Genomic DNA, 11,115 nt, shown 5'->3' on the forward strand with positions numbered 1-11,115 from the left:
AATGAATTCCTTCAAAATCGCAAGGACATATGTAAGATTTGTGAAGCTTAAAACACAATGCGAATTGTGTCAATTCTCTTGGATTGGAAAATTTTCGCAGTGCATTTTATTATTCACAAATCTTACATTTCTTTTTGAGATTTTGAAGCATTTCACTAAAAAATTTACATGAAAATACTTAAGAATCAAACTCAACCGAATTATTAAAAGCAATCTCACAATTCCACAATGTCATGAATTTAGACAATCCAATCAAGACTTCCAAAATCAACATTAACCGATAAAAGCAATCTCACAATTCCACAATGTCATGAATTTAGACAATCCAATCAAGACTTCCAAAATCAACATTAACCGATAAAAGCAATCTCACAATTCCACAATGTCATGAATAAATCCAATTATATCAATTAGCACATCTCATGTGACAAATTTCCACTTGCATTGTATTAACTTGAGGTTATTGTAAATTTGTAATTAGGGTTTGGTCAAGGGCCTTACCAACACTCACGGTCACACAAAAATTACTTTAGTCGAAAGGAAGGATTCCAATTTCACGGTTTAAATAAACAGTGTTTTGGAGTACATTTCATTTTATTTACGAAGCTGCCACTGTCTCTCTCTGTCGCTGATCTTCATGCCATCGTGGAAAAGCAGGGGAGCGATGGTCATTTTAGAGAGACTTTCATGCCCTTTTCTTTCTGAGCTGCGGTGGGATTCGATGAGACCATGCCGTAAGCAGAGAGAGAGAAGGGAGAGAGAGGGAGGGAGGCAGAGAGAGGCCGCTGGTACTGACGACATGTAAATCGAAGCCGTTGAGAACGGCGGCGGAGAAGCTTAACTCGACCCAGAGTTGGGTATCTGAAAAACGAGAAGGGTTTCTGTAACAGGCTCTTCTTCTTCCTCTTCATCTTCTGGTGCTTCTTTCCCTCCAAGTTTGCAATTTTTTTTTAAATGTTAATTGTTTGGTTGGTTTGTTGGGATCTTTTCATATTATTTTGATATGGGTTGTTGATTTTTCTTTTCTTGCATTTTAGTTTGATTAATATTGTGAATCAATGAGTAATTTCCATCGGGACTATAAGAACAAAGAGTAATTTAATTCTCAGTACCCAGATTCTGATAATTTGCTTCAAATTTGTCATCGGAAATGTTAAGTGTTTTATGTTGGACACATGAAGTGATAAATGTGTGTTGATACCGAAAAAGAAGATGAATTTAAAAGAATAGAATCTTTAGGACCAACTGATGAAAAGGAGCAGAGAAAAGGTTGTGGAATGCACTCTTGGTCATGCATCTGTGATGTTGTAAGAGCTCTAATACTGTCGATGTAACATGGAGAAAGGAACAGTCCATAGATATCGAAGTTGTACTAGAAGTGCTGTTATAGCACTGGAGGGCTTTGGTGCATTTTTGTTTTGTCTGATTGTACATTGTTATTATTGTTATTGTTGTTTTTTGGTGTTGTGGGTGGAACCGTGGAAGCGAGGGAGTGGTGGCTTACATTGTGATTCTGTCAGTCGTATTTCTTTATGTTTGTTTGATTTTGGTTTCTGGTTTAAAATCTCGATGTCTAAGGTGCAAAATGAGGAGGGAATCATCACCGAGCTCTACATCCTGGGAAAATGGTACGTAATCGAATCTAATCCGCAATTTTTTTGTATGATTGTTTTTGGGATTAATTTGTGGTTTTTTGTGGATACAGTTCAGAGACGAATAAGTGATCACCAAGAAGACGTGATAAAGGATGGAGGGAATCAAGTATTGTTTAATGACCAAATCACGAAGCCGAGAACAACATGGAGTGGTTCTGATTCTCATGCCCTGCCACATGCTCAAACACATCAAAGTAATTGAGAGCTAATTGTACAATATTTATGATTTAGGGCTTGCATTCATTAGAATGGAAACACATTCTAAATTAGGAATATCATAACATTGTCTTACGCAAATTCCAAATGGAAAGCAGTCCATAACTTCATTAGAAGGGAAACAGAAAGTATATGAATTATGAAGTGCAGAACTTCAAAAATGAGGGACAAAAATTTTGTGTAAGCTAAAGATAGCATACTGCATAAACCTCAGTTTTAAATATGACAACATGATAATGCATTTTAGTGCATATAAATGTAGTTCCACAAATTAGGCTCCATCTGAATTCAATTGGTTTCTCTGCTAGATTGCCATGGATGAAGTATGATGTTTTATTTACCGCATCTAATGATCTTACTTATGGATTGCAGGAAGAAGTTGTCAACTTAAATGAACAATTTAGCCATTTGAAAAGTTTGGTAAGCATCTTATGCCTTGGTTTATGTTCAAGCTTGAGCTTCTTAGTTGGCCGTCAATCACTATATTTTCATTCATTTATTTGGGATGTGGTGGCACTGTTGATGCCATAGCTATCAATCCCAGGATTTTTCATTTATAACACTTAGATTTATTTTAATCTATTAGTTTATAAAGTTTCTATGTAAAAAAGTGTTTGTGGTTTCAGACAGCCAGTGGGGGAACCGTCTTTACCAAATAAAAGAATCCAGTTTTGTATTTTCAACATCTTAATCCTTTTCGTTTTGATTTTTTACCGAACTATGTATTGCATCTTTAAATACAATATTGGTGACACAATACCATCTACAAATGAATGGTTTCTTATAGCATGCATAACCATATATTGCCAATGTCACTTCATTGGTTCTTAGGTACCAAACCAGGAAGGATTAATAAGGATTCAATTCGTCCTAGAATTGGATTTTGTTTTCCACTTCATTGCATTTGAATGTTAAACTTTGTCCATAATTCGCTAAAAAACATTGTCTATTATGTTTGTGTATGGATGGTTGAGTTGAAGGCTTTATTCGAAGATTTTTGACAATCTCAGCAATTGCCGTTTGTGGAAACTACTGAATAAAATGGCAGTCAGTGGTGTTCTTTGTTATTCTATTTTCATATAAACAATAAAAATTCTTTATTTCTCATATTCTGTAAATTTTTTAGTTTAATGAAATGGAACTAATTTGTTCAACATACTAATGTATATAACCTTATGAATTTTAGGTAATTAATGTGACATGGTGATCATATTCGATTTGTGTTTGTTACAAGACAGTGGAGCTTTCTATATGTTTATATCCGCAACACCAGCTCACGAACAATCCCAACCCTTCTTCCTTGCTACTCGACTTAACTTTGAACAAAAAAGCTCCTCCAGGAATCAATTTTCTCCCCCTCTTCCTTGCTGCTCGACAAAGGAAGGTTAGTTTGTGCTCCTAAATTCTTTTAGGGTTATTTTTCTGCTATGACAATGGTTGGTGACTGAGAAACCTGAATTAAACTGTAATTTTGTATTACTAAAGCATCTACATTGTTTTTTCGGTCAAGCATGTTGGTTATTTGTTCTCAGAAATGCAACTTTTGCTAAGTATTCTATGTTGCTGCACGGGGATCATATATGTTACCAAACTAAACTAAACTAATATAAACTGAGATAATGCATTTTCTGACTTTGATAAGTTGTCGCATCATCCTAGGAAATAGTGTTTGGTGCCATTTTCATGGATTTGAGCTGTATTTCTATATCAACTATTCCCTCAAAATCGCCCTTGACGATGTATCTAGGTTTCATCGAATTCTTGAGGTAATGTTTTGACTTTATTTCTTGAACAGCTAGATGTCTTTGTTTTTGTTAAGTTGCATTACTTTAATTCGTTATGTCTTTTCAGTTTCATTAACATTCGGCAGCATGCAGGAGCATGAATTACTTTCTCGAATGAAATGCATAGGTTTATTATCACATAATTTCTTTGACAATAAATGTTCTCCCACTTCTTTCATGTCTTGCTTTGTGTATCATTGTACTGGTCTAATTTACTCTTTGTAAGGACTATATTTGGGAAGCAGTTCTCATGTGTCTTGCACCTTGCATATCAATGTGTACTGCAATGTTTCCATCATGTGGCTTATGCCTAATAATGTTTTACTCCTCTTCTATGCTTCCCCAATCTGTCAGGCATTCTTGAAAAAGGCATACAAATTGATGGCCTTTCAAATTTATATTTTTGGTGTCCTGAAATTGAATTCACCTAATGAAAGCCAATATCTTTTGTAAATGTGAATTGCTGGCACTATTTATATGTCTCCTCTTACCGTTTTTGTCAAAATTATGGGGAATTCCATTTCGTTAACTGCCAAACTATCTTAAAGATGGTGTAGCTTGCTTTCTAAACATGGGGATCTTATCAACTGGTAAGATATTAGCTGCTGCCTTCTCTTCTCTTTGAAACTAAATATCTTTTAATTTCTCATGCTAAATATCATATCAGCTCAGCCTACTGGAAAAAAAAAAAAAAAAAAAAAAAAAAAAAAAAAAAAAAAGAAGATAAGTTATATGTGGCATAGCATGTGCATATGTCGTATTTTGCATAGGTTGATGTTGTTGTAGGAATGACTCTTTAGCTGAGTTGGTTGTAACATCTCCCTCAACAAGAAAGAACCAAACATAATTGATTCTTATCGAACAATGCAATTTTATAAGATTTCATGAGTGTTGAAGTTTGTCCTCAATGTCCTCATATTGTCAAAACTATTATGCATGTTATGTATGGTCTGATAGTATTCATTTAGGGTTTAGGGCTCAGTGTTCATATTCTTGCTTCGTGTGTTTTTAATCTTATCTAACCAACTACTATGTTCTGATTCATTATCCTGTTACTTAACTCTCTATGTACTTTTGTGTAGCCATGGGTAATGAAAAGGGAAACAGTTATTGGGAAAAAGAATTGCCACCAAATTTTGACAGAAGTGGGACTGAGAAATTTATTCGTGCCAAGTATGTTGTTTTCTAAAATTATGAGCTTTATGTGCAACGTGGAGAACGTGTGGGTTATTATTTCTTTCTGCTCTTAACTTTCTTGGGAACTTTCAGGTATGAGGGAAGGTTGGGTTGCGAAAAATGCAAAACAACCAGCTCCTAAACCAGTAGATATGAGCGTCAATTCCAACAATTTGGTAAAGGATGGAGCCAGAGGAAGCGATGCTTTTTACGGTGGCGGAAGCCGCTCCTCCTGTGGTAAGATCCCGTGGGGTAGATTTTAACTGTTGCAAAATAATGGTCAGTTGGTGGGACAATATTGACTTTGCCAAGGGACATGGAAAGGAGACATGGTATAGTAAATATGAAGTACAACTCTTTTGTTACGTATTAGACCGAATTGGTTTGAGCATGATAGACTTGATTGGTATGAGTACGAATGGTTTTAAATTTTTTGATGAAAAGGTGTTGTTTGAGACGTATGATGGCTATAAGATAAACAATGGGTTTCAATAGAAAACATAGACAATTCAAATTTCAGATTTATGTTAGTGAATTTTGTTTGAAAATTGGATTTATATTTGCAATTAACATTTATATTATATTTTTCTTCGTAAGTGGTCTTCTCCAATTTTGAAACTACATTCTCCTACCCTCTATATCTACTAAATGAATGATGTGTACCCAGTATCTAACGATGTTCATTAGCCTCCGTATCCATGAGCATGCCTTAATATATTCTCCATCTTACAAATAAGTGGCCAACTTTTTTACATATTTGTTCTCAGCTGGACGATGTTTGTAATTTTATAGTGGCTTGCTTCTTCTTCCCTCCACTCTACCATGACTATTCAATCCTTTTTTAGGTTTTGAACAATACTATCAAATGGGTTTCAACATTGGATTTAATAAACCTCTAATACAGGTTTATAGTTTTGGTTTGGCCTTTATGTTTTTCACCATCACAGATTTTCCCTGATTCTTTTTATTTTTTTTATACTTATAAATGACATGGTTCCCTGGATTGCAGTTACTTTTCAGCATCCGACAACACTTATATAGCATTTGGTTTACACTCCACTTTTGAAACCCAATCAGAATTATGGCCTGGTCAGTATTGAGGATCCGGTAATTCCAGGTCTCTCTTTTCTCTCTTCTCTCTTTTGTCTCTTTCCCCCTCCCTATATGTAGTTTAATATAATTGAACAGCTCTATTTAATTTTAGATTTAGTTGGAAGTGTTTGAGATTTAATTAAGTGATAGTTTGGTTTCATAGATCAATAGTAGAAAAGAAATGTAAGATTCAAATAGTGGAGAAAGAAAGGCCTTTTACGATTTTAGAAGATGCGGTCCATGAAGATGATTCACTGGATATGAGCATTGTGATTTGTGGGTTTTCATATTTGAATTAGTTCTATTATGTTTGCAATGCGAGTTCCTGTAATGGTTTGGTTCTTCTTGGACCCTGCAATGAAAGAAGGTTATTGAAAATCTTTTAGTAAGTTTGGGGCGTTCGTAATTACTAAAATTTGTTGCAAGAAATTGGAGGATGAATTTGGTTTCAGGGGAATGTTGTCATTTTTTATTTTTATGCTGCACAGAAAAGAAAAAGAAAAACAATGCATTGGTGCAAGTATGTGTTTTTTTATCATTTATTTATGTAGTGTGAAAGTCAATTGTGTTTTTGTTGCTGCAATTGGGTTGCACTTACTCTTGGTCTACCGCCAGCATTGGTCTTCAATTCACCATTAAATGCGGAAGAGGAAGTCCACCCTGCTATATGGTTAGAGCGTTAGAGGTGAATGGTTTTTGTTTTCTTTGAACAAATTTTTTGGAAACAATATTATTTGAACTTTTTATATTCTGACAAAGCAAGTGAAGTCAAGACTTGGTGATTTTGATGCATATTGGGTTTATGCATATTTTATTAGTGATTTTGAGGCCTCCAACCTTATGTCAACGTATCAATTTTGACATTTTATTCAGTTTCCTCTGGTAATTGTACTTAATTAATAGAATTTAGATGTTTTCATTCTCGATTCATTTAGTTAGTGAAGGTATTAATCTTCTGCAGATTACGACTTACATTTTGTTGTTCATCGGTTTTAACACACCTTGATCAGTGGCTGCCAAGCTTACTTGAAAGGGTTTGGCATTTTAATTAGCTTGGATCTTTGGAAATCACGTTTTATACACTAGTATTCCGAATATATTGTAATTTATTTCATTTCTGTTATTTTTTTAGGCAAGTGAACACCTATGTACAGATATGATTACTCAATTTCCAGAATATACCAGGCCTTTTCTTAGGCTACTTGAAACTGAGCAGGTAAATGCATTTTTGCATCATATTCTCAGCTTTTTAATTTATTTTCAAGCTGGTCTTTAATTTTTCAATTAGGCTCATGAAGTTTGATTACACTCTTCATTTTCAATTGTACCAATTAGGCTCATAAAGTGGTTCAAAGAGCTCCAAGAGCTTGATTCACCCAATTTATACATTTCATGTAAAACTTATTTCAAAAAGCTAAAACATTTTTCGGTGTAAATAAATTTAACCATCTGTAACAATCTTTTATCCCTTCTTTTGATTTTTTTTATTGCATTGTTTAGGTGGTGAATTGCGCGGAAAATGGGGGAAGAGGGGTACAATTTATTTAATTTGAGCAAAATAGTTGCATTTAAGCTTGGTTGGTTAGTGAGGATTAGAGTCAATAAGGCGTCCTCTATCTTTATCTGAAATTTTAATACATTGAATGATGTTGTAGTGTGAGAGAAATTGAGAAAGTAAAGAAAAGACGAAAGATGAAGCTACAAATATACGACAAACAATAATGATAATTCATCTATGCTGGTTTATTAAACTTGGTCAAGCAGGCTTTTTGTTTTGATTGGGAGTTATAATAGTTACCAACTAAAAATGCTTTCTTTCGATTATTGTCCAATATATTTTGGCCATTTGACAATCCTAAAAGATTTACATAGGCGCACATCAAATTTGTGTATTATACATGTACCTAAGATATAATGCTAGATATCTCTTTATGGTTGTCTCATACTCTATAAAAAGATTTAATGTACTCTCTGCATGAAAACTATGTATCCATTTCTTCATGCATTTTTTAGTGAAGCTACTAAGTTTTTGTAATTTGGGAGGAACAGAGGCTAAACTACCTCCATTTTGTTCAAGAGGCTTCAGCTCATGCCGCAGTGTACTTCACAAAGCTCTACGGTTAGCTTCCATTCAAAGTTAACTTCCTTGAGTCTCTTTAATTGTTTGTTGCAAGGTACATTTCCCAAAGAGATCTTTCAGGTACCTACTCTGCGAATTATTGACCTTTCATTTAATGAAGAACTTCATGGTTCTTTGCCGGAATTACCAAACATTGGATCTCTTCGGTCCTTGGATCTAAAAGTCACAAAGTTTTCAGGATCATTGCTGAGCTCTATTGAAAACCTTAAGCTTTTGGAGACAATTGATCTTTCATACTGTAGTTTCACTAGATCAATTCCAAAATCAATGGAGAACCTAACATAATTGGTTTTTTTGGACATGTCCTCAAACTTGTTCAATGGTCCAATTAGTTCTATACACTGGGAAAACCTTATTAATCTAGTTGTGCTTGATTTGGCCGACAATTTACTCGAAGTGAGTATTCTGTCGTCTCTGTTTTCTCTTCCTTTGTTGCAAAGAATAGTACTTTCCAATAATCATTTCTCTGGTCAACTACCTGAATTTTCGAACATTTTTTTCCAACTTAGTAACTTACTTTGATTTGAGTTTCAACAATTTGGAAGGTCCAATACCTGTATCTATCTTCAAGTTTCAGGGGCTTAAAAGGCTTTATCTATCTTCCAACAAATTTAGTGCCTTTCCTTTCAATGGTCCACAAAGGTTGAAAAACCTTACCATACTTGATCTTTCCCACAATAGCTTATTGTTTTTCTATAGTGATACAAATTCCTCTTTTCCTCTAATCGTTGTATTAGAATTGGCTTCTAACAAGTTGAGAACATTCCCAGGTTTTTTGAGAAATCAATCATAATTAGATTACTTGGACCTTTCAGATAACCAGATTCAAGATGAGATACCAAATTGGATTTGGAAGCTTGGTTATCTTAGTTACTGAAATCTTTCTTGTAACTCCTTTGTAACTCTAGAAGCTCCTCTAGTTTGCTCATCTGATTTGACAGTCATTGACCTTCATTTAAACCAACTTCAGGGAAAATTCTCAATTTTCTTTCCAATTGCTACGTATCTGAATTACTCTAGAAATAATTTCAGCTCTAGTATACCAAATGAGATCGGGGATTCCTTAATAAGACTTTGTTCTTCTCTCTATCAAGCAATAACTTGCATGGGCCCATTCCAGTTTCAATATGCAATGCTACAGTTCTTCGGCTTTTTTATTTGTCTAATGATTCTTTGAGTGGCATGATTCCCAAATACTTGATCACAGGCAGCCTTGGAGTACTTAATTTGAGGAGAAACATTCTTATTGGAAATCTTTTCAATTTTATTTTTACTTAAGATTACTCATTAGAATCTCTTGACCTTAGTGGAAATCAGATCGAAGGTTAGCTTCCAAAATCTCTCATCCACTGCACAGGTTTACAGACGTTGAATCTTATAAACAATCATATAACCGATAGCTTCCCATGCTTCTTGAAGAACATATCCACTTTGCGTGTCCTTGTTCTGCAATCCAACAAATTTTACGAACGCATTGGACGTCCTGAAGCAAATTGAACTTGGCCAACGCTTCAAATCATAGAAGTTGCTGACAACAATTTTAATGGTAAAATATCGGCAATATCTTTGATAACATGGCAGACAATGATGGATAGAAAAGATGGTGTCAATGTCTTGGGATTTACACAGGTACATGGGGCATATTCAAGTGTTTCTATTCAAGATGATGTAACAGTTACTAGTAAAGGTTTAGAGATGAATCTGCTAAAGATTATCTTTATTTTTACCTTGATTGACTTCTCATGCAACAATTTCAGTGGACAAGTACCTAAGGAAATGGGAGATTTTGAATCACTATATGTTCTTAATTTGTCTAAAAATATTTTCACAAGTGAAATCTCATTGTCATTGGGCAACATACAGAATCTCGAATCCTTAGACCTATCACATAACAAGTTGAGTGAGAAAATTCCACCATAGTTGGCAAACTTTAGTTTCCTTTCATTCATGAATCTGTCAAACAACCAACTGGTCGACATGATCCTAATTGGCACTTAGTTCTCAACATTTCCAAGTATCTCCTTTATAGGTAACAAGGGATTATGGGGACCACCATTGACGGTAGACAACGAAGAGCACAGGGTTAGTGTGAATGTGATTGTCATCTACGCTTATCTTCCACTTGGCTGTGCTGGTGTTTGTAGGGGCGAAATTTCTCGCTCTCTTCCCCACTTCCCTTTTTCTCTTTGAGCACGTTAATTAGTCAGGCAGATGTGGTAAGACTTCAAGGTCAAGTAGCGCACAAGTCTTCTGGACCTGTAGTTTTGTGCAATTTTCAGTCTGAATCATAATTATACACAGATAAATGAAGAAACAAGAGAAATAAAGACAATGAAGATTGTAATCAACAGCTGCGGGGCACAATTGTGCCCTATTATGAAAATGTGAAGTTAAAAGAGTCTCATATCGGTGAAAAGGAGAACCCTTGCTCAATCGTGCCTTATATGTGCAATTTTCAGTCTCAATCAAAATTAGTAAGGTCTCTAAATAACCTATAATAAATTGACATGTGTAAAATAAATAAAGTAATAATTAAAAGATACATGGTCGTTTCGGTTTAGTTTTGGCCAGTTTCAAAAGTATCGAAACCGAACCAAATTAAAAGTAAATCAGTGTGGTTCCCATTTTTAAATTGTTTGACCTTTTTCTAGGTCAAAACCAAACCAAATCATCCAATATGGTTCAGATCAGCCGCTTCGGTCAGTTGGATGTCCACTCTTATCCAAAATAAATAGAAAAATAAGAAAATAATTTAGGCTTAATTTTAGCTACGCCTCATGAAACTCTGTTTGGGTTTCGCTTTCTTCCCTTAAACTCAAAATTCATTCAACTTTGACTTGTAGACTCTCTTCTCCCTAAAACTTATAGGTTGCCTCCGCAAACATATGGAGGACCCAACACCCAATAAGACTATGTCACATGGTGCAATAAATCTGTTTATAAATCTCTATTATGCATTAACATTGCACAATCCATGAATATTAAGTTTAAAAGAAATTGAAGAGATGAAAAAAATAAAAAGAAATTGATTAGCTTGGCGCACTCAAATCAA

General features: G+C 34.6%; 1 protein-coding gene and 1 pseudogene across 9 annotated transcripts; both read left to right on the forward strand.

Annotated features, from left to right (window-relative positions):
- The first annotated feature begins 489 nt into the window (after nt 1-489).
- Nucleotides 490-8,502, forward strand: LOC137723797 (uncharacterized). 9 transcript variants are annotated; one of them, XM_068462987.1, is made up of 10 exons: nt 491-1,628; nt 1,706-1,849; nt 2,244-2,291; nt 3,058-3,255; nt 3,531-3,637; nt 4,738-4,828; nt 4,925-5,068; nt 5,841-5,948; nt 7,056-7,139; nt 7,973-8,502. In XM_068462987.1, the coding sequence occupies exons 4-8, from the start codon at nt 3,072-3,074 to the stop codon at nt 5,870-5,872; spliced, it is 558 nt and encodes a 185-aa protein (XP_068319088.1). In that variant the 5' UTR covers nt 491-1,628; nt 1,706-1,849; nt 2,244-2,291; nt 3,058-3,071; the 3' UTR covers nt 5,873-5,948; nt 7,056-7,139; nt 7,973-8,502. The 9 variants fall into 9 exon arrangements, with proteins under 9 accessions (XP_068319092.1, XP_068319088.1, XP_068319085.1 ...); XM_068462984.1 differs by having other exon boundaries at nt 5,841-5,938; nt 6,539-7,139; XM_068462986.1 differs by lacking the exon at nt 7,973-8,502 and adding an exon at nt 7,424-7,955 and having other exon boundaries at nt 5,841-6,957.
- Nucleotides 8,503-9,113: 611 nt separating this feature from the next.
- Nucleotides 9,114-10,308, forward strand: LOC137723798 (receptor-like protein 33; annotated as a pseudogene).
- Nucleotides 10,309-11,115: the final 807 nt, after the last annotated feature.

This window comes from Pyrus communis, chromosome 17, assembly GCF_963583255.1.
Source record: "Pyrus communis chromosome 17, drPyrComm1.1, whole genome shotgun sequence".
NCBI lineage: Eukaryota > Viridiplantae > Streptophyta > Magnoliopsida > Rosales > Rosaceae > Pyrus > Pyrus communis.